At 41.5% G+C, this 27,815-nt stretch overlaps 2 protein-coding genes across 2 annotated transcripts; both read left to right on the top strand.

The window, feature by feature from the left end:
- LOC148913761 (uncharacterized) lies at positions 1 to 22,673 on the top strand. Its single transcript, XM_089035422.1, has 9 exons — positions 1 to 137; positions 279 to 812; positions 1,448 to 1,628; positions 2,135 to 2,224; positions 2,385 to 2,456; positions 2,603 to 2,663; positions 20,000 to 20,068; positions 20,672 to 20,845; positions 21,042 to 22,673. Exons 2-9 carry the CDS (start codon positions 600 to 602, stop codon positions 21,079 to 21,081), a joined length of 900 nt encoding a protein of 299 aa, XP_088891548.1. The 5' UTR covers positions 1 to 137; positions 279 to 599; the 3' UTR covers positions 21,082 to 22,673.
- Positions 22,674 to 24,749: 2,076 nt separating this feature from the next.
- On the top strand, positions 24,750 to 26,603 carry LOC148913762 (uncharacterized). Its single transcript, XM_089039428.1, has 4 exons — positions 24,750 to 24,947; positions 25,014 to 25,073; positions 25,669 to 25,802; positions 26,462 to 26,603. The coding sequence occupies exons 1-4, from the start codon at positions 24,750 to 24,752 to the stop codon at positions 26,601 to 26,603; spliced, it is 534 nt and encodes a 177-aa protein (XP_088895554.1).
- Positions 26,604 to 27,815: the final 1,212 nt, after the last annotated feature.

The raw sequence follows: 27,815 nt of genomic DNA on the forward strand, positions 1-27,815 counted from the left end.
GTTTTGGACTTTGCAGGAAAAAGGAGAAGGGACATCATTTAGGAACACCAAAACATGGAACACTACTATTTGCAGATCAGGATGATGTTGATAACTTTGTCAACAGCTATGGTAAAGCTGGGGCAGACATGGAACAGGTAAAAACCTCTCCGATCTACTCCAGATTATTAAAATTTACATGTTTAATGACTTTTTATTATGCACACTCCAACGTCACTCCATTGAAAGGGCATTTATATATGACTGTTTTTTATTCCTTATTTTTTACAGAACTGTAGTAAATTCCATGCCGGAGAGGTTCTAACTGCTTTGAGATCCAAGGGGAAAAACAAGCTCTTTGATGAGAAAGGTGTCTTCGGCCGAGTATGCCGACACGATTTTCCTAAAGGATTTCATAACATAAAGCATGGTGAAAGGTAAGAAGCTGTAACTTAATAATTAATATCAAGGATTAGGCCGTTCATTTTTTCACAGATGTAAAATAACGGAATACCAAATTATCATAAATATATGGCATTGCCAAGCAATGTATGATTCTTCATGTCAATGAATTCTCTATAGTCTGTCGGTAAATAATTATTTTTTGAGTATGAAAGGAAATGTATTCCATCAGAAGCTGCAGGTTCTATGCCTTCATGCATACTGTATGTGAAACAGTTTTTGTTGTACTAAATGTGTTAAATTCCTTTTCTCTGCACGGAATATCATACTCTGTTTATGAGCTAAAAAAACTTAGAAGTTTTAATGAGAATGCTAAAAGTAGAGTTATCATCATGTATTACGTTGCTTGTCTTTTGTCACAGCATTTAAAGGTTAGTAATATCATAGACTCAGATATAGATGATGAAATTAAGCATTTTATATTATGTAATATAAACTTTTAGAGTGTTTTAGGGTGACTATAATGCCAATCTTATTTGCAGGCTTATATTCCAGAAATTTCAGAAATTACATCTACCCTTCCCCATGGTATTTTGAAGTCAGAAGTGGCAGACGAATATTGATGTAGTATAGCATGCAACTCTGACGTAGGATGTGTTGTGTTAAATCATCCCTTCAGTCAACATTTCCAAACACTAAAAGTGTGAAATACTTTGTGCTATTTTGCACATAAAATGTAACAAACACTAAATAAATCTTATAGTGTTTACAAGTATGGTTTGTTTGTACTCTAGCTATCTTGTTTTAATTTATAAATTTCTGCATAATTTATAGTGCTCCTCTCAGGAAAGCCTCATAGAAGGTGTTGATGTGGCCATACCCATATTTCAATGCTATGGACACAAGGCTTCATGCCAGGTGAGAAGAAAGACAGTTATTTTTGTATTGGTCTTATGACTGATGCCATTTTGTATCTTAATTTCTATATTTTACCAATTGTATAATAGCTATCCTTCTTGTGTCTCAAATGCTTAGTAATTTTCTCAATTTTGCTGCATGTTTAAAGATCCAGTATAGTCCGAGAAGGATTGAAGGTATTGGTTTAACAGATGGTGAAGGAGTAGAACGGTTATGGTCTTTTTTGAGAAGGTTCTCGTGTATTACTAAAGAAATGAGTGCCCACAAAAGAACCGATGTCTTGACTGATGGATTACTTCGCTATGGTCATCATTTGTACTTCAAATTTGGTATGTAAAAATTATAATAAGTTACATTTCCCTGATGCCTATATACTGTAACAGTGACATAATATCACCAAACAAGCTGTCAGAATGGCAGTGTTCGTGTTGCTTATGACTACATGTGCATAACATAACATGCTTTTGATGAGTACATTTTATGCTTAAATACTGTACTTTGATAATTTTTTTAAATCAAAGGATGATACTATGTACTAGTTATCTATAGAGTGTGTGCACTCATGTGACTCGAAATACCTTAAGATATGAATAAATTATAACTACATTGTACAATGAAACAGCCACCATAACGAGAGAAGCTAAAAGGTGGTTATAACATAACATGTTACAGTATTTGAGGTCTTTTTAGCTTCCAGGGTAAACTCTTTCTTTTTCTTAAATTACTATACCCACTTCCATTTTCCAAGAAATATAATTAAGATGCAGAAAAAAGCGATCAGCTATGATAAAGCTGTGATTTGCAAAATAAATTAATTCATGTTATTTTTTATAAGGTGTTAGTCTTAAAGCAAAATATTTGAGAGCAGAAACTCTTCTCAAGGATGTCACTTCAAAGCTTAAAGCGGTTACCGATAAACTCCCAGGTATTAATTTATCACTATCTGTTCTTAAATGTATAACTTATTATCACGGAAATACTTTAATTAAAATGCTATGCTATTACACACACTCGCACTCCTCACATGCTTTGAGATAATTTCTTCAACTCTTCTTAAATCTATTTTTTATTCTTGTAATACCTAGTTGAATGTGATACTGTCAAGATACAAGAGTGGAAAGATGAAGAAGTAGATGCTTTAAAGCCAAAAGAACAAGGTATTTTGAATCATATTTACATGAAATTTCTGTTTTCACAGCATGCATATATATATATAGCTGTTATTAGAAATGAAACATTTGCTGAAAATAGCTGTCTTTCATTTGTGTTCATTTATTTTCATATGTGTAATTTATGTTTAAAGGTTTGATACTGCAGTGGGATGAAACTTACGTAAGCCTCCTTCTTTCAGCTAAAAAGCTCAGGTATGTAAGTGTGGATACATAGCATTCATGTATATATACCAAGCAATATAATAGTATAGTACTTTTAGGAGGATTTCTGATTTTGCTCATTCCATCTTAATTGTTAGTCTATAGTGTCAGGCCATCCACCTCTCCCCTCGAGTACAGAATTCCTAATAAAGAATTATAAGTGATAAACCAAATATATTTCCTAAACAGCAGCAGTAAGGGGGACACGCGAATCGCCGGCACACCCCCAAAAATGACACGGGTATAACCCGCAGTGACGAGGCCCTACAGGGGGTCTTGCGCGATCGGGTGGCATCGCGAAAAGTCCCTTACTGCTGCTGTGTTGGGTACCGCAAACGGAGGTTAAGATATTCCTTAGATATAGATGGACGCCATCAAGAGCATACGAAACAAAACTGTGCGTAAGCTAAGAACTCAGGTGTTGGATCGCCTGGACGCCGACTTTGCCTTCACAACATTTATGGAGGGAGATACAGATGAGACGATGAACGAAGAAAGAGCAGAAAAAATTATCGACATGATGCCCGAAGGTAACTACCGTTTGGAGTTGACGTTTATAAAGTATTTAGACGGCGAGTGGATAATCGAAAAGGGCCGTAATCCTATTCGCGCGTCAGGTAAGCAAAACCTGTTTGTCTTAAGTGAAAATACGCGCCCGGGAGCGTTAGTAGGCATTGACATGATGTTTTACGAGGTCGCTTACCCAGTTACTGTGGTCATTTACGGTGCGTACGAGATTAAGAAGCCCGACGTTAAGAAGCTCAAACCAATGCGACATCCAGGTAACTGTGTGGCGAAGTTAGTAAGTTAACTTTAAAGAGAAGAGAAGCCATCAGGAAATGGGAAAAAGACACACATAAGGCCGGAGCCACCATAGACAACATCAAGAAGTTAGAGACTGCCTTAGAACGCCGCATACACGTAAAAGATATCACTGACGGGTTCATTTACCCAGGTACGCACAAATACGGAGGTAGAGGTGCCCCCATAATCATTTACCAACACAATGGACACGCTTGGCGAGAACTTAGGTTCCCCAAAAAGAAGGAAACTAAGGTCTATAAAGCTTCTCCGTTGATAGAATTAGTCCACGAAAACTCCGTTTGGTTGATGGATTCGGAAGGAAGTCAGTTTATGACGCAGGATGGTACTCTTTACCGCCCCGAAATTGAACACCAACGCATTCAAAGTGCCTGTGAAACCTTAGGGGAAGACTTCTCAGACGAGGTCCTTAGCTGTCTTAGTTTGGACTTCTTAGCCGCAAAGAAGAGGAACGGATGGAAGTCCACGCCTAAGGAATTCGCCGACATAGCCAAAGCCTGTGTAGAGCATGGTCATGGAGGTCTGTGGAACATGGAGTATGACGAAAACGAATACGTCTCCTTAGACATGAAACACTGTTACCCCGCAAGTTTTAAAGGATTGGGGGATTGTAAGGAGTATTATGACCGCTACGGACATCCAGACTCACAGTTCTTTCGTGTGTCCTTAGACGGCAGCTATGACGCCCCAGCTACGGGGTTTGTAAGATTAACCTCATGGAAGTTAGCAAAGGGCTTACACCCCATAATTTACGCGTGGTATGGTAACCATTTACAGGAGAAGGAATGGATTCCCGTGCCGTTGTTAAAGTTCTTTGAAGAGCATAAACTTATGACGTACACCGCCCACGAAGCCATATTGTGCCGCTCCTCCTTCACAAAATGGTTACCTGAGCATAACCCCACCGCGCGGGTTGTCATAGGAAAGTTCACTCAGGGCGCAAAAGAAGGCGAAAAACATATGCAGCGACGCTTAATAACGGACGAAGGAGAGTTAAGCTTCCTCGTAAAGCGCGCACATGATGATGGATCGATGGTATCTGTGGAAAAGTGGAACTACTTCGTAGAAGGTCAAAAAGAACATAAGTGGAATGCACTGTGTTACTACCAAGATCACAGACCGCAATATTACCATTTACGAGCCAGTATGTTAGCATATGCGCACATTAACCTTCTTGCGATGCTGCTACGGTTCGGCAAAGAGGACATACCACGTGTAGCCACGGATTCCCTGTACGTAAAGCCCGAAGTGTTAGAAAAGATGCAGGAGTTCTACACCGAAGACGAGTTAGCGGAAAGTGGTCAATGGCGCGTTAAAGACGAAGAGATAAAAGCCTGGAGAGAACGTGTGGAATATCATGGTGGACACACAAAAGGCGCCATTACCCCCACAGAAGAGCCATTACCGTTAGTTACGGACCCCATTTCCTACCAACGCTTCTCTTACCTTTACGGAACGGGTGGTAGTGGTAAGACCACCAGGGTTTTGGAACTCTTTCCAAAGATAAAGGTGTTAACTCCTACGCATCGTTTGGAAAGGGAATTAACGGAGATGGGTTACGACGCGCAAACCTACCACAGCTTCTTTCGCTGGAATGGCCAAAAGTGGGTACCGGAGGCAGTACGCGACATACCTCCGGTAATACTTTGGGACGAGATTTGCACCGTTCCCTTGGAAATACTGCAGGAGTTCGTAGACTTCCTAAAAGGGAAATGCCAGGTGATATTTGCTGGGGATCCATGCCAACCTCCTCCAATAGCCGGAGAAATGCCCCACGAATGGTTAAAAGGAATGGTAGACCACTGTAAAGAAATCAACACCGACTACCGCAGCAAAGACCAAGTACGTAAATTAAAGGCGGAATTAAGGGGCCTTAGCGACGCGGAACAAAACAAGATACTACATAAGCAAATACGAGCGAAGAAATACGAGGACTTCCTTTACGCATGGCATCCAAAGGATCTGGTGCTAAGTAGTAAGCGCGCGGCACAGTCTCGCATACAGAAAGACCTGTTCGAAATACACCAGGAGCGCTTTCCTAGTCATTTGGTGCCTGTTTGCTACAAACCCCACGATACCCGCATGCAAAGAAGAGACGTCTGGGTACCTGGTACCGACGTTCAACTGCAGAACGCTGTAACGCACGACAAAGCCTGGGTGCCCATAGAAAAGATGGAAAGAATTACCTCCCACCCAGACTGGCGCTTGGGTTATTGCATGAGAGTCCACAGCGCGCAGGGACTTACCATAAAAGAGACCTTATGGATCATAGACCAGCGGTTGTGTTGGAGCAACCTTATCTACACCGCCGTAAGCCGCGTAGAATATGCCAAACAGTTAAAAAGAGCCTGGGGGCCGCAAATGCGTTACGATAAGACACCGGAAAACATAGCCGAAGAAAACATTGCTAAGAAACTCCTTCGCTACAAGCGGCACGACGAAGAAAAAAATATGACGTTCGACCTATGCGTGGACGACGTCTATAAGAAAGGGGCAAGGTGTGCCAAATGTAACATACCGCTACTATGGAGGTTTGACCCGAATGACGATCAACAGTTCTCCGTGGATCGTATCAACAACAAGCGCGGGCATTGTAGAGGCAACGTAAGACTGACATGCCTAGAGTGTAATCGGGCGCGTGGTGCTGCGCTACTCTGAGTCTTTGGGGACTATGAGCAGCTCTTCCTTGACAAATCCGCGACTTGGGCCATTTAGGTAATACAACACGGGTTGCCCTTCCTTGGTGACGGACTTCGAAATCTCATACGTTTCCAAAGACCAGTTAGGATCCGTGGCTCTCTTATTGCCACCTTCAAGTTCCCCCGGCTGATAGAGGTATCGGACTACTATGTCGCGGGGGAGCTTTTTTTCCTTCAGTCCGACAGCCCTCGAACTTCTGACGTAGGACTTGTGTTCCACGTGTTTCTTTTTTATAGCATCCTTGGGTTTAATTCCCGTAGCCCTGGCCGCCTCGTTGTTCAAAGCCGCGACGACCTGGGGGAGCCTCTGAGTCCATTCCCTGTTGCGTTTGGAGGGATCTTCCAGCTCTTTCCAATACTGGTATCCAAAGAGACGCTCGGCCAAGGTCTTATTGAATCTTTCGACGATGCTCTGACCCCTGTGGTACTCTGCTTCAGCTCTCCTAATCTTAGTGTCGTGGTCTTTCAGGGTCTTAGTAACCACGCCCATGAACTCTGTCCCCGCATCCACTTGCAGCAGCTTGGGCCATTTCAAGACGCGCTTATAAATCCTACCTAGGGCTTCTGCGACTTCCCCAGAATCCTTGCTGGTTATGGGTTCGGCGTCTTTGTATCTGCTTGCGATATCGACTACGGTCAAAGCGTATCTGTAGGTCTTTCTTCTCACCTTATCGTGTGGTAAGAAAAGCAAATCTGCCTGATGAACCTCGTTGGGGGCATTTACGGTGAAGCTGGGCCTGGGAATGTACTTGGGCACGGGAAGATAGACCTGCCAGAGGGTTTGTTTTTTCAACCAGTTCTTAGCCGTTTCTTCTGATACCCTGGCCGCGGTCGCGAGTTTCTTGATGGCCGACGCTCCTTTCCAATAGCCTTCAGGCCCATAGTAAATCCTTTTGAGTTTGTCCTCAGTTCGACCCATTATATGAATTCCAAAACAAGATTGATCTTTCGTCCGTTAAAATCCACCGTCTTTCCGTCCACCTTAATGGTGATGTTTATGCTTTCTACCAAATTAGACAAGTCATAGCTTAAAGAAATGGGAGTGTATTCTACTGGGTCAAATGGATTACCTTTGGGCAGAAACTTGGACATAAGAGAAGACTTTTCTCCATTGTTGTAACTATGGACCAAGTCGCAATAGACTTCGTAAGAGGATGCGACTTTCCATTTCACAGGTATGGCCGTGTCGGTAATTGTCTTGCCCGAGGCACATAATAAAGATCCCAATGGGTCAAACTTTCCAAAAGTTACTGAATAATTCGACATATTATGTTTGAGGGTCATTTCGTGTGGCAATCCTGTGGTGAGAGTATAACCGTGCTTTGCTAATTCCTTGGCCAGTGTTATTGGGGTGTAATGTCCATTGGGCAGCATTACGGCCTGATAATTAGATCCTCCTGTATGCTCAGTGACTATGCCCCCGATCAGGTTATGCCAAGAATTGTACAAAGAGCAACTTATGAGTCGAACCTTATGTGCTTTGATGGGAGGATTTAAGTAAGTGGTAAAGTCATTCTTGTCGCTTTCCAAAAAGACGATCATTATATTAGATACGCCAAAGCTACGCCTCCTGCCAGCCCTGCGACTCCTACAAAGACCAATTCATTGTCTTTTTGTTTCTTAGAAGGCTGGTAGTAATTCTTGAACTAGGTCTTTCTCAACCCCGTCGATGCCGTGGGGTGTGCTTGCGCATAGAGCTTAAAGGCGTAGTCTGTATTTTCAAAGTTCTTGTCTGCCTGCATTTTGTCTTGGTAGTTCTTGTCCAACCAATCCCTGTAAGCTTGTCTTTTTTCATTCCAAGCTGCCACGTCCCTTTGATATTTCTCCAGCGCTAAGTCGTGTCTCTTTCTTTCGGCGGCTAATTCTTCGCTTTTGTCGCCTCTGACTAATCTATCCAAATACTGACCACCATAATTAGCTCCAGTGAATGCTAAAGCTGCAATAACTCCGCCTGCGATTAAACTAGCCATTATGTATTACATCGTAGGCAGGTACTTTTCCTTCTGTAGGTAATTTCTTAGCATGATAGCCCCGCATACGGCAGCGGTCATCTTAGCAAAGTTACTCAGGTTTTTACTTGGGTCCTCAGTAAGGTCCTCTTTTAGGACTTTCTTACCTACCCAGCCAATAGCGGCGATGATGGAGGTTGTGATAGCAGCTTCTTGGACGGCGTCAATTAATTTGGTTGACATTATATTACAAAGCGAGAAGGTTACTCCATTTCAGGGATCTTACTCTTTCTAACCTCCACAGGTGCGTGCACGGGCGCGCGATATGTTGGCGGCTCCCACTTTACTTTTGGCTTCGTAGCCCGCCATTGTAAGTAAAGGCTGCCTGCTGCTATAGCGACTCCTAACGCGCCAATGACGTACCCAGGATTAATAAAGGACTCCTCTTCTTTCTTATCCACCTTTTCTTCCTTTTTGGCTTTGTTCTTCCTGTTCATCTCCGCAAGCTTCTTCCCCGCGGCAACTCTGCCTGGAGATTTAGCCTTGGTAATCTTTGTATCTTCTACGGGTGGTTGTTCTTCGGTGCCACTCATCTTATATTAAGGGACTTGAAGGACTTGACAAGTAACTTGATGACGACTTGACGACGACTTAACGGCGACTTGACAATGACTTAAGGACGACTTGACTAAGTACTTGAGAATGACTTAAGTAAGTACTTGAGAATGACTTAAGTAAGTACTTAAGGACGACTTGACTAAGTACTTAATAATGACTTGACTAAGTACTTGAGGACGACTTGACTAAGTACTTGAGGCGACTTGATCAGGTACCTCAGCAAGTGCTGCCTGGAAGACCTTTTCGACTTCTCTGTCCTTCTTGAAGTCCTTCCAAGAGGCACCAAAGGTGCCCGCAAGTTCTTTCAAGTCGACGTGCTGAGCTACGTGCAAAGCCGCAGAGGCGACTGCCATTAACTTACCGCACTTCAAAGACAACCACCCGCAGGTTATCTTAAGTTCTTGGGCTTAGTCCTCGCTTATGTCCTTCCGCAGTTGCTCCACGTCGTCTATGGGCAGCGCAAGTCCAAGCAATTTAGTCGCAAGTCGGATAGCGGAATCTGCTACGGCGTCCGTGGTCTTACTTGCAAGGGCAGCCTCATACCTCTTATGGAACTTCTTGACTTCCTCTTCTGACAACTTGTTAACCTGCTCATGGGTAAGTTCCTTGCCTATCATTTCTTTACACTTCCCAGATGACACAAGGATGTTAAGTTGTTCCTTGAGGTTACTTTCATCTAACTGTGTGGGGACTTCATCTAAGAGCTGCTCAATCTCCATATATGTTAATGGAATACGGAAACCTCAAAGAGAAGATCATCTTGGAATGTTGGTGCGTTTTTAAATGCCGCATGTATTCGTGTAACTGTTCCTTGCTTATCTCGCCGCCGTAGTCGCTTAGGATGGTTTCCAGGTCACTCCGACTCGGAGTATAAAATACGACCAGGGAGCCTATGTTTTCCCTGAAGGGCTTAGAGACGCTGGTAAGCTGCTGCGAGAGCAACCAAACGCTGATATTGTCGTGTCTGCCGCTAAAGGCAAGCTTCACCAACTCCGAAGTGCGTCTTTTTACGTCGTCCCCGCAGGCGATGTCATCCAGTATGAGGAGGGTTTGCGTATCTTTAGGGAATTGTTTGTGCCAAAACTTAAGATGCCCAGATAACTCGTTAGGGTCTAAGATATCCACGAAGAAGTCGTCATCTTTCACTCCTATGCCCGTCCAGGTGCGGTTATTCACGTATGTGGGACAAAGTAGCACGATATAGTCGAAGCGGTATCTAAAGGGTCCTAATAGCTGCTCCACGATGAACTGGGTCTTTCCGCAGCCGGTGGGTCCTACTATCAGAGCGTTACAAGGCATGTGATCTGGGTTCATTTATATCTAATGAACCTCATTTATATATAGATGGAGCCCGTGGAAGCAGTAAGAAGGATTGCCGCCGACGCAAAAGATAAAAGAGACACCATAGAAATGCAAAGGGAGGAGATCGATCGGTTAAAAGAGCGCGTGCAGGAATTGTACGATGAAATGTGCGGTCTGAAGCGCGCGGAAAGGTTTGGTGCGCTGATAACTATTGCAACGTGGGCTAAGGAGTCCGTTAAGGACTTCATGCGATATCCCCTGTAGAATGTTGACGATAAGGTTAAATCTTTGTTAAGGATGCCTGGAAACTATTTCAAAGAGTGTCTCAGAATGTTAACAATAAGGTTAAATCTTTGTTAAGGATGCCTGGAAACTATTTCAAAGAGTGTCTTAGAATGTTAACAATAAGGTTAAATCTTTGTTAAGGATGCCTGGAAACTATTTCAAAGAGTGTCTCAGAATGTTAACAATAAGGTTAAATCTTTGTTAAGACACCACAGAAACTATTTAAAAAGTGTCTTAGAATGTTAACAATAAGGTTAAATCTTTGTTAAGGATGCCTGGAAACTATTTCAAAGAGTGTCTTAGAATGTTAACAATAAGGTTAAATCTTTGTTAAGGATGTTAAATGGAGGCTAAGATACAGTTAAGTATATATGGACTGTTCAATGTGTAAAAAGGTGTTCAGCACCAAACAAAGACTACAATACCACGTTCGTCGTGGAGTTTGCACAAAGAAGCCAATTAGTAAGGTTTGTAAGGATTGTGGTAAGGAATTCAGCACCGTTCAAAAGATGCAACAACATCAGGATAAACGCATTTGTGGGCTTTGTAAGGACTGTAATAAGGAATTCCCCAACACCTTCGAAATGCAGCAGCATCTGAAAAGGGGCGTCTGTAATCAAGCCAGACAGTGTAGTTTCTGTAATAAGATACTTAGTAGTCGTCAACGTTTCCAGACGCACCGGAGAACGCATGAAGTGAATTATCGATTTCTCTTTGGGGCGTATGACCTAGAAGGCGTGGATTGCTACCAATGTGCGGATTTGATGTGTCGCTGCCCGCATAAAGAGGATTACTTAAGGAATCGCATAGATTACCATAAGAAGATAGTCCGTACTTTCCCCTCTTTTGAACGCGCCGAAGGCGTTCCGTGGACTAAAAGGGAGTATTGGAGGCAGGAGTGCGATCGTTGTGGTTGTGTTAGAGAAGAGGAACATATCTTCAACTGTCTTAACAAAGATTTAACCTAAACGTCAACATTCTGAGACACTCTTTGAAATAGTTTCCAGGCATCCTTAACAAAGATTTAACCTTATTGTTAACATTCTAAGACACTCTTTGAAATAGTTTCCAGGCATCCTTAACAAAGATTTAACCTTATTGTCAACATTCTGAGACACTCTTTGAAATAGTTTCCAGGCATCCTTAACAAAGATTTAACCTTATTGTCAACATTCTGAGACACTCTTTGAAATATATGATACGCAATAGCATTTCTTGGGGCCTTTAATAGTAAAGCAGGGTTTGTGCGAAGAGTCTCAAATCCCATTCTTAGTTTTCTTGTTGTTTGTTAAGTATCATCAACATTTAACAAAACAACAATAAAAATAAGGACCCCTTTTAAAGGCATATGCTAGCCTACGCAGCCGCATTCTTTGGAGGATTCCTAATCGCCCTTTCAATATATGGACTGTATTACATGCGAACTACCAAGCGACTGCATAATCCCTGAAACCCCCGCAATTCGTGAGGAGAAAAAATACACCTGCCTTCATTGCGGCAAGGTATTTCTTGAAGGATCCTTTGTGGGGCATTGGTGCTCGGCGGATCCTAAAGCGCAGCGGACCCTATTAGACGTCCTTACGAATGCAGAGGACTCTCAGGCTCATACTTGACTACGTCAAATACCCACCTGCCATCCTTTTTACCATGACTCATAACATGGGTGACGTCCTGCCCTTCGATGGCGTACCTTATCCTATCAGGCGCCCAAAGGGTGTATATTCTTTTTTTATTCTTTAAGACCAAACGCAGGCGGTCGATGTCTTCAAAGACTACGTAATTCTTTATCTCATAAATCTCCCCCACCACCAAATCCCTCCAGTGCGTTTGTATGAACTTTAACTCGTTAAATTTATCCTTGTCCATATATTCTATGAAATATCTTTAAGTGTGTTGCCAAAGTCTCCGAGGTTTTAAAGACCTTACAGCACCACCTGCAGGGAATTCGTAGGTGTTCAGCATACGTAGTGATGGCACGACAGATTTCGTCGTAGTCGCTGCTTATAAGCACCTTATAACCGTTTTCTTCATACCTCTGTAAGAGTAGTTGCTGATCCTCAGATAACCTGCCGTTGCCTTTTGGGGTCTTTAGCTCTATACAGAATCCACGGTAATGGGTGTGTGCATTCAAAATCATTAAGTCGGGTTGACCGCGTTGATATCCTTTCTGCCAGCACTTTATACGTTTGCCGTCCGAATCCTGCAGTTCACCTAGGCCAGGGGTCACGAGCATTTGGGGGTAAAACCTGCGGATGTAATCAACCACCTTTTTATGCAGGCCAAACTCATTTTCTATTTTGAATACCAACTTGTTTGGGGTGTCAAACCGCCTTTCTATTTCGTACTTACCCGTTCTCCTTAGTGAAGGAAGAACGTCACCTAACACCCATTTACGGAACTTTTTAGCAATTAACTTCTCAGATCCAAATATTAGCTCGTAAAGACCTTCCTCCGTTAAATACACGGAATGTGGCTGTTCGTTAAGGGTGTCGCGCTGAGCTACACCCTTTATAGACCCGAGGGTTACCCTATTTTCCTCTGACACGTGTTTCCTAACCGCGTCTCTCGAATTTTCGTAATCTAACGCTGAGGCTACCGACTTCGCTTTGAAGTAAAGTTTGTCGCCTTGCACTACGCATTGCAGTTTGGTTTCGTTGTTTTGAAATACGCGAAGCATTGTATATATAGCATATTTTTTATGGCCATCAATAGGCAACACTCTTTAGCTGATTCATTTCTACGCTCAGTTGCGCGTCAGACACGACGAAGACGTAGCAGTTTATCTTGTCAGCGTCCTGCGCGTCAGTATTCTTGGTGCGCTTGATCTCCAATGTTATGCCATCCTGCGTATTTACTAGACGTAAACCTTGGCCATGTAGGTCTTCGTCGTTAATGGTGCGCATATCGATCCACAGCGCGTACTTATCATTAAAGAATTCCTCGGGACTTACCTGCTCGCCAAACTTACGCTTTGCTTCCCTGTAAATGTCTTCAGGCTTTATTCCCTGGGAGTAAACCTTGTTTGGAACGCCGTTAATATTCACGCCGACGTTAGTAATGTTGGGGTTGTGAAAGGCTTCGGAGTCGCGCTTGCCGGCCTCGTAGGGTTTGGCGAACACCAGCATTAACCCCGTGAGACTTCTTGGGGGGAGGTTAATGCTTTGGTTGATAACCTCATCCGTCTTATCCAAGAAGCTAAATGTCTTGTACATTACTACGTGGTCGTAAAGGAATGCCTTTCCGGAGCTGTATTCCATGCCAGCGCTACGGGCCAGCTCTTCGCTGTATACCGTTTCGTACTGCAGCTCTAAGTTGGTAACGGAATAGGGATGAATACTTCCGGTAAGTGCTGTCCCAGATGTGTCCATCTGCAAGATGTTTGTGGTATCCGCTAGGGTTACTTCAAACTGTAACTCGGATAGCTGTCTGGGATAATACGCGCCATGGTTCGTAATCACCTCGAAGTCCAGCGGGATAACATACTTAATGCCATAGGCGGTCTTTATTCGCTTTGCGTCTGCTACTGCCGTTGCGTCACCAGAATCCGTAGGTTGTGTCTTAGTATCACTGCGGACCTTACGAAGAATGACGCTTCCAATTCCCTGCTCTATCTTTTGTGCGCGGTCAAAGACCGTTAACCATAGGTCCTTATAGGTGGTATACAGATCGTACCTATTTAAGTCCAAGAGGGATTCCCCGGCAAACTTGATTCTCATCTTAGAGACGAGGTTTCTGCCTGCGTTATTGACGACGTAAGTTTCTAATTTTGTGCTTGGTTGTATTGCTAGGTCAAACCTTAGCGCCAAGGTGCCAGGAACCAATACTAGCTTATCCGTTAGACGGGGCACGCCCACGTACAGGGTTTCTCCTGGCTTTGCGCTAGAAGGTGTGAATGTAACCCGGTGAAAGGTGCGTTCTGCTTTCAGCCCGCCAACCTGCTTAGGTAATACGTTGGGATTTAACTTTGAGCTTATCATATATAATGGAAGTAGAAGGAACGGATTTTGACCCCCTTACCGAAGAAGGTCAAGTTGATATTAACGATGAAGAATACGAGTCTTTGCTTCCTAATGACAACGTAGACAAACAAGGCCTCTTCGACAAGCTAACACGCAAATATGGCAGCAGGGCCCGCGATGCTATGCGTTCCTTAAGAGATAAATTCAAGTCTAAGAACCCCCACACGCCCATTCCAGAATACTTACAAATGGAAACCCTTGGCGTGCGGTCGGACTTAATGGCGGACCTCATCAAGGACCTAAGAGAGCGATACCCAAGCCTAAACCTGGCTACTTTGGACTTCCAAATAGGAGACAAAGGGCAGGCTCAAGTTAGAGAATCGGGTAGGGAAAAATGGCACAACCTGTATCAAAGGAAGAATTCCCACCTGCTTAACAACCAGCTTCCAAAAGGAGTCACAAATGCGCTGGGAACGCCCAACTTGACAATGCTAAGCACTTTGACTCAAAAGGAAACAGAAGTTGCTTGAAGGGCCTTTATTAGAGGTATTTCGAACCCTGGCTACAAAGATGCCCTCAGATCCGCAATCAGACTGCAAGTGGAGCGCCAGGAAAAACTTAACCAATTAGAGACCGTCGAAGAGGAAAAAAGCAAACAACTTGAAGAACTTCCCTCAAATAGCGATGCGACCGGAGGCTTAATGAGTTACTTGCGGAGAATAAGCGATGAAAAGGAAGCACTTAAGAAGGAAATACAGGAAAATAACATAACCATCGATGACCTTACGCGACAACTTGATGACGTAACCAAGAAAGAAGGCGGTCTCGTCAGTCGCTTCAAAGCCGTCCAAGAAGAAAACCAAGCATTGAATGAACGTATAGAAGAATTGGAAGACGAATTCATTAAACAAAATGAACTAACTTCTAAGAGCCATGCCGACGAAATCGTAGACTTTAGGAATAGACTTTCTAAGGCGTTGGACGAAAAAAGCGACGCAAGGAATCAGCTAAGGGCTGCTTTGAAAGAAGCGGCGGGGAAAGACACGGAACTACAGCGCTTAGGACAATAATTAATGGAGTCCATCGACAGAGAAAGGCAATTAATGGTGGACAAGGCAGTAGCGGAGGAACAAATACGGCAACTTCGACAGGCCGTCGAAGACTTGGAGTACGAAATAGATCGACAGCGAGTAATAATCGAAGATCAAACTCGCCCTGAAGAAGAAAGGGAAGCAGCCAAAAAGGAAGTAGAAACCCTTGAGGTACGCCTTGCGGAATTGAAGGCGCAAAAGGAAAAATTAGAAAAGGAGCTGGGGCTTACCACCAAGGAAAAAGTATTAAGAGGTCTTTTAAAGTATGGCGTGCCGCTAGCATTCGCAATTGCCATTTCCAGCGTGGTAGGCGTAATCCTTAGCACACTTAATGCTGCAGGTAAAGGAGTAAAAAAATTAGGCAATGGGCTAACGGACTTAGGTAAAAAAATGGCAGCAAGCATTCCGGGCTTGCTTGGTAGCGTTTTAAGCCTGGTATTAAGAACCGGCGGTGAACTGTTGAAGTTCGTGGGCAACAACATCTGGATATTGGTTGTCGCTATTGGGGTGGTACTCCTGAAGAAGATGAAGGCTTAATCTTGTTCTTGTGCGTTGCTGGGGGCTTATCGTCGTCAGGCGTCCTTGACTGGGGATAAGTAAAGATAGTATTCGCGCCGCCTTGATAATGCGGAACTAGTGGTATAGCAGTCATAGTAGAAATGGTCTTATGATTCCAAACATTATTCTTATGAGATTCTGTCCCAGCATGAACAGTATTTATCCAAACTTTAATATTGAATTTATCATCCTTGCAGGTATTAATTTGAAGCTTTGCATATTGACAATTAGCTATCATATGAAAAGTAATCGGTAAAAGATCTTCTTTACTCCTGTGTGGCTCGTACGAGAAATGAGCTGGTTCCCTATTATTTTTCTTATTCCTTAAGGGTAGTAATGGGATATTATCCTCGTCAACAATCCTAAAAGCGATGCCATATTCATCAAACACCCCAATGCTGATAGTGCACATTAATAACCCTAAGCCTCCAACCTTCACCCATAACCCAGTGTCCTTCCAAATATCGCTTTCAGGAAACTCTTTTTCCTCTAAGTAATGTAAAAACCAATCTTCCTTTACATGTGGATTCATATATATTAGGATTTCGTGAGAAATCCACTATAGACTCATTACCGTAAGAGTGCTGATGGTTGCATTGTTATAGACTTCGTCCCTTTGATTCTCTATGCTATTTATACAAACACTTCCGGTGTCATCTACGCGTATCTGCAGCTTTACCTTCCCATGGCAATCGGCGACCATGTGGAAAGTCCAAACCGATAGATTTTCGGCGCTGCTGGGGTTGGGCTCTACGGAGAAATGCGCAGGCTCCCTGTTGTTTGTCTTATTTCTCATAGGCTGCAGTACGCCAATCTCATCCAGGAACCTAAAGCCCACGTTGGCGTGACTACTCGTGCCAATGCAAATACTACAAAGGATTAACTTCTTTCCTGAGTAGTTCAAATTCACGGACATGCCCGTGACATCAACCCAAGAGCTCTGGGTGTATTTTTTCTCGCCTGTGTAAGTCGTATAGACACAATCTACTCCAGCTACGTAGGGGTTGTTCATCGCCATATATAATAACTCAGACCAATGCCCGCGACTGCTAGGCCGGCTTTTAGTAAGTTGTGGTCATATTCCTCTTCTTTCTTAGGCGCTCGGTATACTTCTTTTGTTAGCTGCACTTTCTTAGGTGGTTGCGTATGGTGCACTTTTTTAGGCTGTTTAACAAAGTGCCTTCTAAGAGTGTCAGAGTTCACGTCATTCACCCCAAACTTCATATCCTTAATAGCTCGTTGAAGTTTGTTGTTGTATCCTACTACAGAGCCAGTATTTATAGATAAATTACTAGGCATTAACCAACAACCCGGGGCTACTGCGTAGTCCAGTCGGGCCTTAGAATTTTGTATGGCTAGCTGGTAACGCTGTACGCCCTTGCTAATGTCGCCCTCCAAGATCGAACTTTCGAATAGAATCAAAGCTTCGGCTCGCGTCTCTTCTGCGGCGCCGGTATTCCCAATTATACTTGATCGGGTATTTACTTGGGCTCCAAGGATAGAATACACGTAAGCTTCTATGCTGCGGTTCAAACGGGCAAGGCCGGCTCTAGTTAGTCCTTTACCCGTTTTGGGTATGAAATTAAAGTATTGCTTCGTTTGCTCGTCGTTGGTAATTTTGATAATCAGTGGATTGGCCCCTGCATACTTACCGCCCTCGTCTTTGAACAGAGGTCCGTCTCTGACTTCCTTAGTGGTTTTGGCATTTGGCTCGAAGAAGGTGCTACTGTCGTGAGTTTCTTTGTGATACCCAGTGTCCCACTGCAACCGCAGCGTATGCACTTCCTTATCGCTTAGCTCGTGCCCACCAATCCCCCAATAAGCCCAAATATGTCCCAGACCATTGTTAGCGCCGGCAGTGCATCGGAAATCCTTCCCTACAACGCCAAACTCCTTACAAAGTCTGTTATAAGCCGGCACGCTGTATTTATTATCTCTTGGATAAAACGTGGCATCTCCCGGCAGCGCAATAACACCCATTTCATGTATTATTCTTCTAACCGTGAAGTGGAAGTGAAACATGAATATTGAATTCTTCATCAAGTTTGCGCTTACCCCACAACCGCTGGTGGCGCACCAAACCGCAAAGTTCAACTGCTGCGGCCAATAACGCATGTTAGGACCGCTTAACCATTCATGAGATTCCTTAGCGGTGGTATGAACAATGGGTACGTCTTTGAAGATATCTCGCACCTTTAACGGAAAGGAATGGTTGTTAGAGATCCGCATGTTCAACGTTAGGTCCAAGCTTGGATGTTCATCAAATGAAACCGCGGGTATTGGATAAGTACTGGTACCCAGCAATAATTCCTTTGACCAACCTTGCACGGGTTCAACATATGTTGGCGTTGGCTTAGGCTTATGTTCAACATAACCAGAATTCTTCAGTTGATTGTCTATCTGATCGACCAGCGTAGGTTTCAAATCCTCATTACTGTACATCCTAGAACCGTTATAGTAAATCCCATCGGGTCTTCTTTCAAACTTACTAGCATCCGCGTGCGGAAACATCTTCCTAAACGCCCTCCAGTTCCAGTAATCCCGGTTGTCGTGATGTGGCTGCTCCTCAATATCATTTCCAAAAGCGTCGTACATTAGTATATAATGGATGTTATACCTTCAGCACCTCAGTTGTACCCAGATGTTCCCACTAAGGACATAGGTCCTACAGAATTAAACGCCGAGAACTTCTGCTTGAATAAAGCAAATTTAATCCTCGCTTACTTAGAGGGTCAAACGAAGCACTATGAGGAGGTCAGGAAAAAGTATGCTAGAGCCCGAAGCATATTACATAAAATCGCGATAACTTCCGGCTCCATGTCCGTGGCGTTAACGGGCACCGGCGTTGCTACCTCACTTACCGGACCTGGAATAGTCGTTGGCGTTCCTTTGGCCAGCGTTGGGGCCATTTGCGGCATCGTTTCCGCTGTTACGACAGGTATTATGAAGCAATTGTCCTGTAAGATATCCAAGCACGACACTCACATAGCCCTAGCAAAAGCAAAGGCTAACACCATCGCCGACTTGGTGTCTCAGGCTTTGCGGGACCGCCGCATAGACGACACGGAGTTCTCTTTGATCCTCGCGGAGGAAAAGAAATACGGGGAGCTAAAGTCGGGTAATAAAAAAACCGTCGTGAAAGATCTTTCCGAGGAATCTCGCAAAAAGATCTACCAGGAGGCAAAGGAGGAGCTCCAAAGAAAACTCGCTCAGTAGACATCTGCTTTGAAAAGAACGTAGGGGGATTTCGACTGCACATTTCATCTTCTCGGAATCCATTCTAATAGGGGGTGGTTGGAGTCAATTTTGTAAAATATTTCGTAAATTACGTCAGGGTAATAAGGAATATCCTTATCCAGCCGACAAAACATCCACTCGGCTCTGCTCATATCAGAAACCTCAGGAATAGACTTACCGGTAATTTCAGACAAAAGATAGGGAATAGCTCTGTAATATTTCCCTAGTTTTAATTTTTTCAATGTCTTCCGTAGACTTTGCGGGGTTGGCTCTTCTAAGTGGTCTATGATTTTCTTCTTTACTTCGGTGTCTAAATATACCGGCCGAAGACCTTGGATATGACTCATCCAGTCCCTAAAGTATTTTATTCTCTTATAAGGTGTTTTCGTACGACCTCCATTGGCGTAATATTGCTCTTTGGTAGCATTTGGTACGGTATTACGAATATTCTTACCACACTCGTAACACTGTGCTGACGTGTCGTCTTCTATTTGCATTTTTTTACCACAACACCAAAAGGGTTCTGGCTTAGGTACGCTAACTTTAGGTCTTAGACAAATTATGCAAAAGTCGTTAACGAACTTCTTACATTCGTGCATTGTATATTTATAAGATATTTTTTTAACCTCCGTTTGCGGTACCCAACACAGCAGCAGTAAGGGACTTTTCGCGATGCCACCCGATCGCGCAAGACCCCCTGTAGGGCCTCGTCACTGCGGGTTATACCCGTGTCATTTTTGGGGGTGTGCCGGCGATTCGCGTGTCCCCCTTACTGCTGCTTAAACAGCTCCATTTCTTAATTTGCAGAAATGAATTAAGTTGTGTGCAGGAGGAAGACCAAGAGAAAGTCAGAGATGTAGAAAAGAAAATTAAACGGTAAGATCTTTTCAGTCATGTAGCTTTGTCAATGTTTAAACTATGTATAATGTATGAACATTTTAAAGATTTTGTTGCCAAGATTCTATTAATTGTAATGCCAAAATATGAAGATATTACTCTTACTGTCTTAATTGATACGCACTGATCGACAAAACATACAAGACATGAAAATTGGGCAACAGAGGCTAATTTCCACCATCACGTGATGACAGCCATTACAGGAAGCAAAACAATAGAGTCTTTTTCCCCTCGGAAACTGAATCCTTTCTCATGTAAATCCGACACATTAAACCAGATTCACTTGTTCCTGCCTCCTGTCATATCTGCCATCATGTGATTGTGAAGGCATGATGGTAAAGTCTCTATAGACTGTCATCAATCAAAGAATGTAAAGATATCGACCAATTTCTGTGTCAGCAGCTTCTTTCCTGTCTGGGTCAGCCCGTAGCAATGAAAACTGGTAAATCTATGTTCCTGTAGAAACCACTGGTTCTGAGGTCCTGCAGAAGAGATAGAGAGAGTGGGGTGTTGGGAGGGATTTTCCCATGAAGCTGAAACAAGCAGTTAAGTATTTACTTACCATTCATTTTTGTGATACAGAAACGAGAAGGCTATAAAAACCATGGAGAAAAAAAATAATGTAAGAGAAAGATGGTCTGATGTATCCCATGTTTTCATTACTGTCAAGTCGCGACTGAATGATAAAAGAAAAAGCGAACTGTTGCTGAAGTTGCACTGCATGGCATCGGAGAGGTGTTTTTTGGTTTTATGCAGGTATTGTACCAAAATTCACATGAATAATTAATGTATGTATTTAATTAGCTTCAGGTCCCCACTCTAATTCTAAAAGGCAGAGAAATCCAAAAACATTTTAATGTCAGGGAATTATCAGGGAATACATTTGGTTAAGGAAATTATAAAAATCTCTTGTACTGCATTTTTTGTTGATTGTTGTCATTTTACCTTATAGATGGTCAAGCAATCGCTATAAAGCTTTCGAAACAGATTGACAAAGTTGTGAAATCAATCAACAAGACTTTGTCGGAAGTTAATGGGTTACTGCCTGTTGATAAGCAGATCCTGTATGAAGAGGCTAAGGATCCAAAAAGTAGCCTTTACTCTACGATGACAGATGGAGGTACTACTGTACCAGCCTCTCTAAGGAGACAAATTATTGATTTGTCCTGCCTGAGCAAGAGGTGTGAAGAGGAGATCAACATGTTGAAGGAGGAAATGAGGCGACTTGTTTCCTTTATCCATGAGCAAATCAGGCTAATAGACGAATATGTGGATACCCTTCAGCCTGATGTCCCTCTTAATGCAGGATTGACAGCATGCTTGAAGAAAAAAAGGATGGTTTACTCTAACCAAGTTTGCTTTTTGGGACGGTTATGGAGTGGTATCTGGGATACCACAGTTCAGGTGCCACCAGTGAAAACGTATTCTAACCTCAGTGGCATAGATCACACTTTAGCTGAACAGAACTCAGTGGAGCTAAATGACTTGATGTTAATGCGGGAAGATGAAGAGGATGAAAGTTTTGTTTTGGAGCTGTCATCAGATAGTGATTTATCTGATGATGAGTAATGAACAATAATAATAATACTTATAGAGCGTTTTCACATGACGTCACAGCCGCCATATTGGTGTACCTCTGACAATAACTTTGTCATTAGTTTCTTTTGTTAGGTACACCAATATGGCTGCCATCTCTATTGTCAGACATGACGTCACAGCCGCCACATTGGTGTACCTCTGACAATAACTTTGTCATTAGTTTCTTTTGTTAGGTACACCAATATAGCTGCTATCAATATGGTGACTTAACTCTCTAGGGACGGAGTAAAAACGCTATTAGCTTTACAGTTCAAACCATAATAGATGAGGCGGTAAGCCGTGTGGGATGGGCTCGGAAATTTTATAAGAACATGCGTAATGGGTAAATCATGAGCCTTGTATGAAACGACTGAATAAGAGTGCTAATCGGCCTTTCGCAACTTCAAGTCGCGTAAAACATGAGCCCGCTCAACTAGAAACCGTGGACAGTACCATGAACCGTAGCTCAAAATATAGTTAATGAAACGGAATGGTTGGGAAACGTATTGTTCTAGGTTTTTGATTGACTGTATCCATTGTTATATAACGTTGACCGTGCACATAGAAGGAAAAATGTTTCTGTAATTTGTTTACAGTATTAGAGAATATAGAATTCTTTCCCTAAGAAATCGTTCTAAAATAGTTATTTGTTAATTAATCCTATACGACATTATTAATTATGTATCGAAAATAAAATTGCCCTTTTCCATGCTTTCTTACTTATCATACAGTAGCTTAGCTGTATCTGCGATAAAGGGAGTAACTAATGAAACATAAGTCATTTCTTGGTGCAGATAGTTATAGATAAGTTATAGCATTTCTTATCTCAATCATAAACACAAGCGCAAAGAACTGAAAAAAAAGTGTTCATACTTGTAATTGCGCTTATGCACTCGTGTCACGTGATCGTGTTCATGTAATAAAGAAGCCACCATTTCTCTCGGAATACATAAAATAAAGGTTTGTTAACAATTTTTAATAATAAAAAATAGCTTATCTAAGACAATTATTTACGCAGTAATTAGAACCATACTGGTGGTTTTCCGATTCAGATGAATAAACCCCGTTACAACACAAAACCGTGGAATCAGGGCAGGACCCCACGCCCCTTCCCCTTCTTACGGGTCTGAATAGAACGGAATATGGAAAGCTCTATCTTTCCGTTGGGTATATGATGGGTTACCATGAAAATGTATTCAATGGATAAACTGAATCTTGTATATCATGTCGCAATCTACGTACGTAATACCTGGCTGCAAACGTCAGTCTGTACATTATGCGCCTATCTACTGCCTGCTGATGGAACACGTCGGGACGCACCTTACAGTTCTACCATCGTTTGGACACACAATTTTACACACCAGGGTCCGGTTGTACGAAGCCTGGATAGCGCTATCCGACCGATAAATCTTATCCAGTCGATAAATTTATTGGAAAACAGCATAGACTTACCTATTATTGGATAAGGATTTATCCGCCGGACAGCGCTATCCAGGCTTCAGTGTACAACCAGGGCCAGTAGATCTCGGTAAATAAAGAAATATACATCTATATTTCGATTTCCTGTTTTGTATATTATACCAAGATGCACAAGTCGCTATAACGTAACTGTATGAACCTTCTTGCGGCCATAACGAAATTAGCACATTATAACGAAATTGTCACACGTGTCGAAATTACCGCGAAAAAATCAAAAGAAATGTTTTAATGCCCTAAATAATGGATTTCTTTGCAGATCTAATACATAGGCATTTAGTACTACTAATTGGAACAGTCTAGTTGAATAATTCGGAATGCGAGGGAACGTTATGATGCGAGCTGAATAGTTGAATTTATTCAACTTATACATATATGGGTCAGTATCATATCACTTCACTATGTGGCAGAGCAGCCTCATCGCGTACATACACCGCCGTTGTAATTTTGCAGTTTTCTGGTTTAGATTATTAAATATACTTCATAAAATTGTCGTTTATGGACAACAGTAATGTTTAATGTTCTTATAGCCCTAGATATTGAGCAAAGTGTGTTTAAAATACTTTAACTTTTCTACGGATGAGTCGCGATTAGCACATGATTTCGTTATCGCAACTCGTTACCTTTTTGATTGGATGAACATACCGACACTGGTTAATACGGACATGCAGTTGTTAAAGATTAAGGTGGCAGATAAATATATGTACTTGCTTAAAAAATATGTCAACTCTTATTATATAGGATCATGGTTCTGTGTAACGAGACCTATAACGAAAACATAACGAAATTAGCACCACGGCCAACTAAACTGAAAACTGATGTTCGTAGCCGTAGGTCGGCGAGCTACTTGAATGAGTTTAAATTTGGCTCTTTGATAGAGCTTAAATATGTTCAAAATGTACACAACGTACTTTGTTGGAGGAGGGGGGAGTTATGGATTGCTGGTGCGGCGCAGCGTTTTTTTATGGGGGGGGAGTGGGCTTACATTTGTAGGTCTATTAATATATATCTACCAAAACCACCTATCTTTTTGAAAAACCGGGGGGGGCTCCAGCCCCGGACCCCCAGCCCCAGCCCCACCCCAGCCCCCCTTAATTCCCTATCGTCTTCTCCGCCCCTGGTTTGTGTTATTGTCTTATCATTTTTTAATAAAGTCAAAAGCCAATACAAGTTGCATGTCGTATATCGTATGATTGGTTCTTCAATGTTCAATGTGAAATGTAATTTTTGTCCTGTGAAATCTGATGTTATTAATTCTAGGTTGATAGTAAACATAAGACGAAAGAATAACTATACAACAAATAAAACACATGTGTAGGATTCCATGCTTAACCCCATATACTGTACCCCCATAAAGTTACCTTTTACACTCTACCGGTTAAACATGTAAAAAGTATCCTATCCTTTACTCCTCTATATATATCCGATACTGCAAGCGGAACCCCATTTCCTCACTAGTAAATGAAACCAGTGACTGGGTACTAGTCTATGGACACTAATGCATTGCGGCCTTTAAAATACTTGTGTTTTTTAAAATTGTCAGTGATATTCAGCCACAACCAAATCATTTTAATTAACTTTCTTATATCGCTTTTATAGATAAGAAATGTATTTCCATTATGAATCTGGATACGATGCTATTGACCTTATCGGTCAACTTCGCCAAGAAAAAAAAGTGGCAAAGGAGATTGGTTTGTCGTATAGGAGCAATTTCCTTAGTCTCATGGAAAATCTAGTGTGCCATTTCCACGGAATCAGAGAAGTGGGCTCAATACCTGCACCTCGAGCTCGAATGTCATCGGAGGTAATAAAAATGAAAATGTACAATGAGTCTCATAAGATTATGGACTATTTAAATGATCCTGCACAGAAGGCTGAGACGAAGAATGGAGAAGAAATACATCGAAAGGTTTATAAATATCCATGCAGTGTAAGTTTAACAAATTTACGATGGTTTAGCGTGGTATGTCCTCTTATTTACCACGATATGACGTCAAAAGTTGGTCAAAATGTTATGGACTCACGAGGCGTAAGCCGAGTGGGTCCATAACTAATTTTGACCAACGTTTGGCGTCATATCGTGGTAAATAAGAGGACATACCACGCTAAACCATCGTAAATTTGTTTTTTACTACAAAACTCTAGGAAATAGACTGCACGAAATCTTGCATGACGCCATTTGTTGGTATGGCCTCTTATTTACGACGTTTTTTAACCAATCAGCGCGCGAGAAAATTTACAATTGTGGTAAAAATAAAGCTAATAAGAGTTTAAGATTACTTTATATACAACAATTATAAAGTAATACTGTAATTTAAAGCTCTTATGATTATTAATGCTTATATAAGTCTATATCAGTTTGGCGATAAATAGTCATTTCTTTAAATTATAATTATAGCAGATCCATCTTAATAGGTGTTAACTGGGGAATAGGTCAGAAATATACAGCTGTCATTCTCGTGCCTTCACATTTTAGGGGTCTTAAACGTTTTTGACCTTGGATTATTTATTCACTTTATTTCTAGATTTGCAAAAAGGAATATAATAATATTTCAAACCACATGAGGCATGCACATAAACTCAGTAAAAGTCAAATAGAGGAACTTAAGAAAGAAAAGAATCAGAAAAGGGCACAAGGCAATCAGGAAAAGGAAAAGAAGTAAGTCCTTTATAATATAAGCTTAAGCATCACAAAAAGTTAAAACTTTATGACACCAAAATATATGAATAAGTGAAGAGATAAATTACAGATTGAATGACATCACTTGCATCAATTTTTTAGTTCCTTAACCATGCCCTTTGAGTCTGAAATCTCTACATTCATGCATCATACTCTTCTAGAATTGATATAAAACTTAAATATAGAAGAAAGATAAAAATGAATTAAAACATTGTTTTCAATTACTCAACAAATGATGAGTGATGTGACATGACTTTGTATTTCATTACCTATACTTCCTACGTGCAACTCTATTTCCAACCCGTTCACAATCACATTTTGATATTTGTAAGTAAAGACTATCTAAAAATAACCCCCAATATGACACCTCACAGTAATTTATCTCCTGGGGGAACATTTGGGGACACCAAGAAACATTTGAAATTTCAAAGAGAAGCTGTTTAAAGGTCATTAATATACATGTAGCTATTCTATTTGCTAGTTGTATAGAGTTGTACTATCTAATTTTTTTTCCAGGATTTTCTAGGTTTTTTTTTCTGTCTATGGTTTATGTCTCTGTTACATGATCATTTGTGCAATGTAATAATTTAAGGATAGCATTCATGACATTGATTGCATTTTTTGTATATCTTTTGCAGCAGTAAAAAGAGGTCTATGATATGTTGCCCACTGAAGGGATGTACATGGGTTGGACGATGTTATGATTACCACTTGCCAAACGTCCATGCAATTAAGAAGGGTTCTAAAAAGTACCTATCACTGATTAACAAAAAATCTTGAATTAGAGTATATTACAATTTATTATATAGATATCGATGAAATACCAGGTTTTCTCTTTTGTGGAAAACTTGATATCTCATGTAATATCCTCTACATAATTATTAAAATTGAAAATATAGTTAAATTTATTGAAAAAATTTTTGTTTATACATCGATAAGGTTATTGAAGGTTTTGTTACATGTTGCATTCCTGGCCCAAAATGTACTATGCATGGGTGTTGTGAATACAATCAGCAAAAGGTCATAACCATAACATTTTCCTAATTAATTTTTCCAGTATATTTCCTTCTTTGCTGGCACAATTTACCTATAAATACCAGACATTTCCAGCTTACTAAGCAACATGCAACACCATTTTCACCAACAGCAATGTTCCCTTTTGGACACTTTCTTAAAGATAATTCTTAATTGATGGAAAAACTTGGCGGTAAAGGATTCAACCGCATTGGTAAAAAATAAGTTGGGTGGCCACAGTTAGCTGAGTTACACTGCAAAGTGTATGCAGTTTTGAGGGCCAACCTGAGGAAAAATTACACAACACAAGCATCTAATTTTTAAATTAAAATGTTGGGCCAATCAATTCATTCCAAATAAATTAAAAAAATCATTCTTAGAGTGCTACTTATAACTTGTAGATAATCATTTTGAATATTACAAAAAAGTGTCTTGTAAAAACAATCCAATTTCAGATAAAATGGGGTGCTTACCATTTCAACCAATACATCTGGTTGAAATCTATTTACTGATTGTAAGAAAAGAGGAGGAACCTTTGACTTTCGAAAAATGGTACAGGCATTTACCAGAAGAACCGGGGGAAAATGGGAAAAGTGGACTACCTTAATCAGGAGACTGCTTTTTCAGGAACTTTCTGATTGGAATGGTGCACCAATTGTTTTCCAACCAAAATTTCCGTTTTTTCCAGGTAAATGGTAAGCACCCCTGTGTTTGAATATTACACCTCAAGATAATTAACAATGCAATCATTGCTGCATCAAGAAAGCATAGCCTTATTATATAATAAGGAAAAGCAACTGTAATTTTGTTATTGTTAAAAACCACTGTTACAAGTGGCTCAACCATACCATACCGTAACACATAAGAGTAACTAAGGTGTATTTGTGTAGATCAAATTTGTACGATCTCAGGTGCAATTTGAACAATAGGAACAAGTGGGAATCCAATTTGAGAACTTTCAAAACGTCAAAGGTATCT

This window comes from Actinia tenebrosa, unplaced genomic scaffold (genome assembly GCF_029948245.1).
Source record: "Actinia tenebrosa isolate PJP-AT-01 unplaced genomic scaffold, QUT_ActTen_1.0 PGA_scaffold0__85_contigs__length_37466705, whole genome shotgun sequence".
Classification (NCBI taxonomy): Eukaryota; Metazoa; Cnidaria; class Anthozoa; order Actiniaria; family Actiniidae; genus Actinia; species Actinia tenebrosa.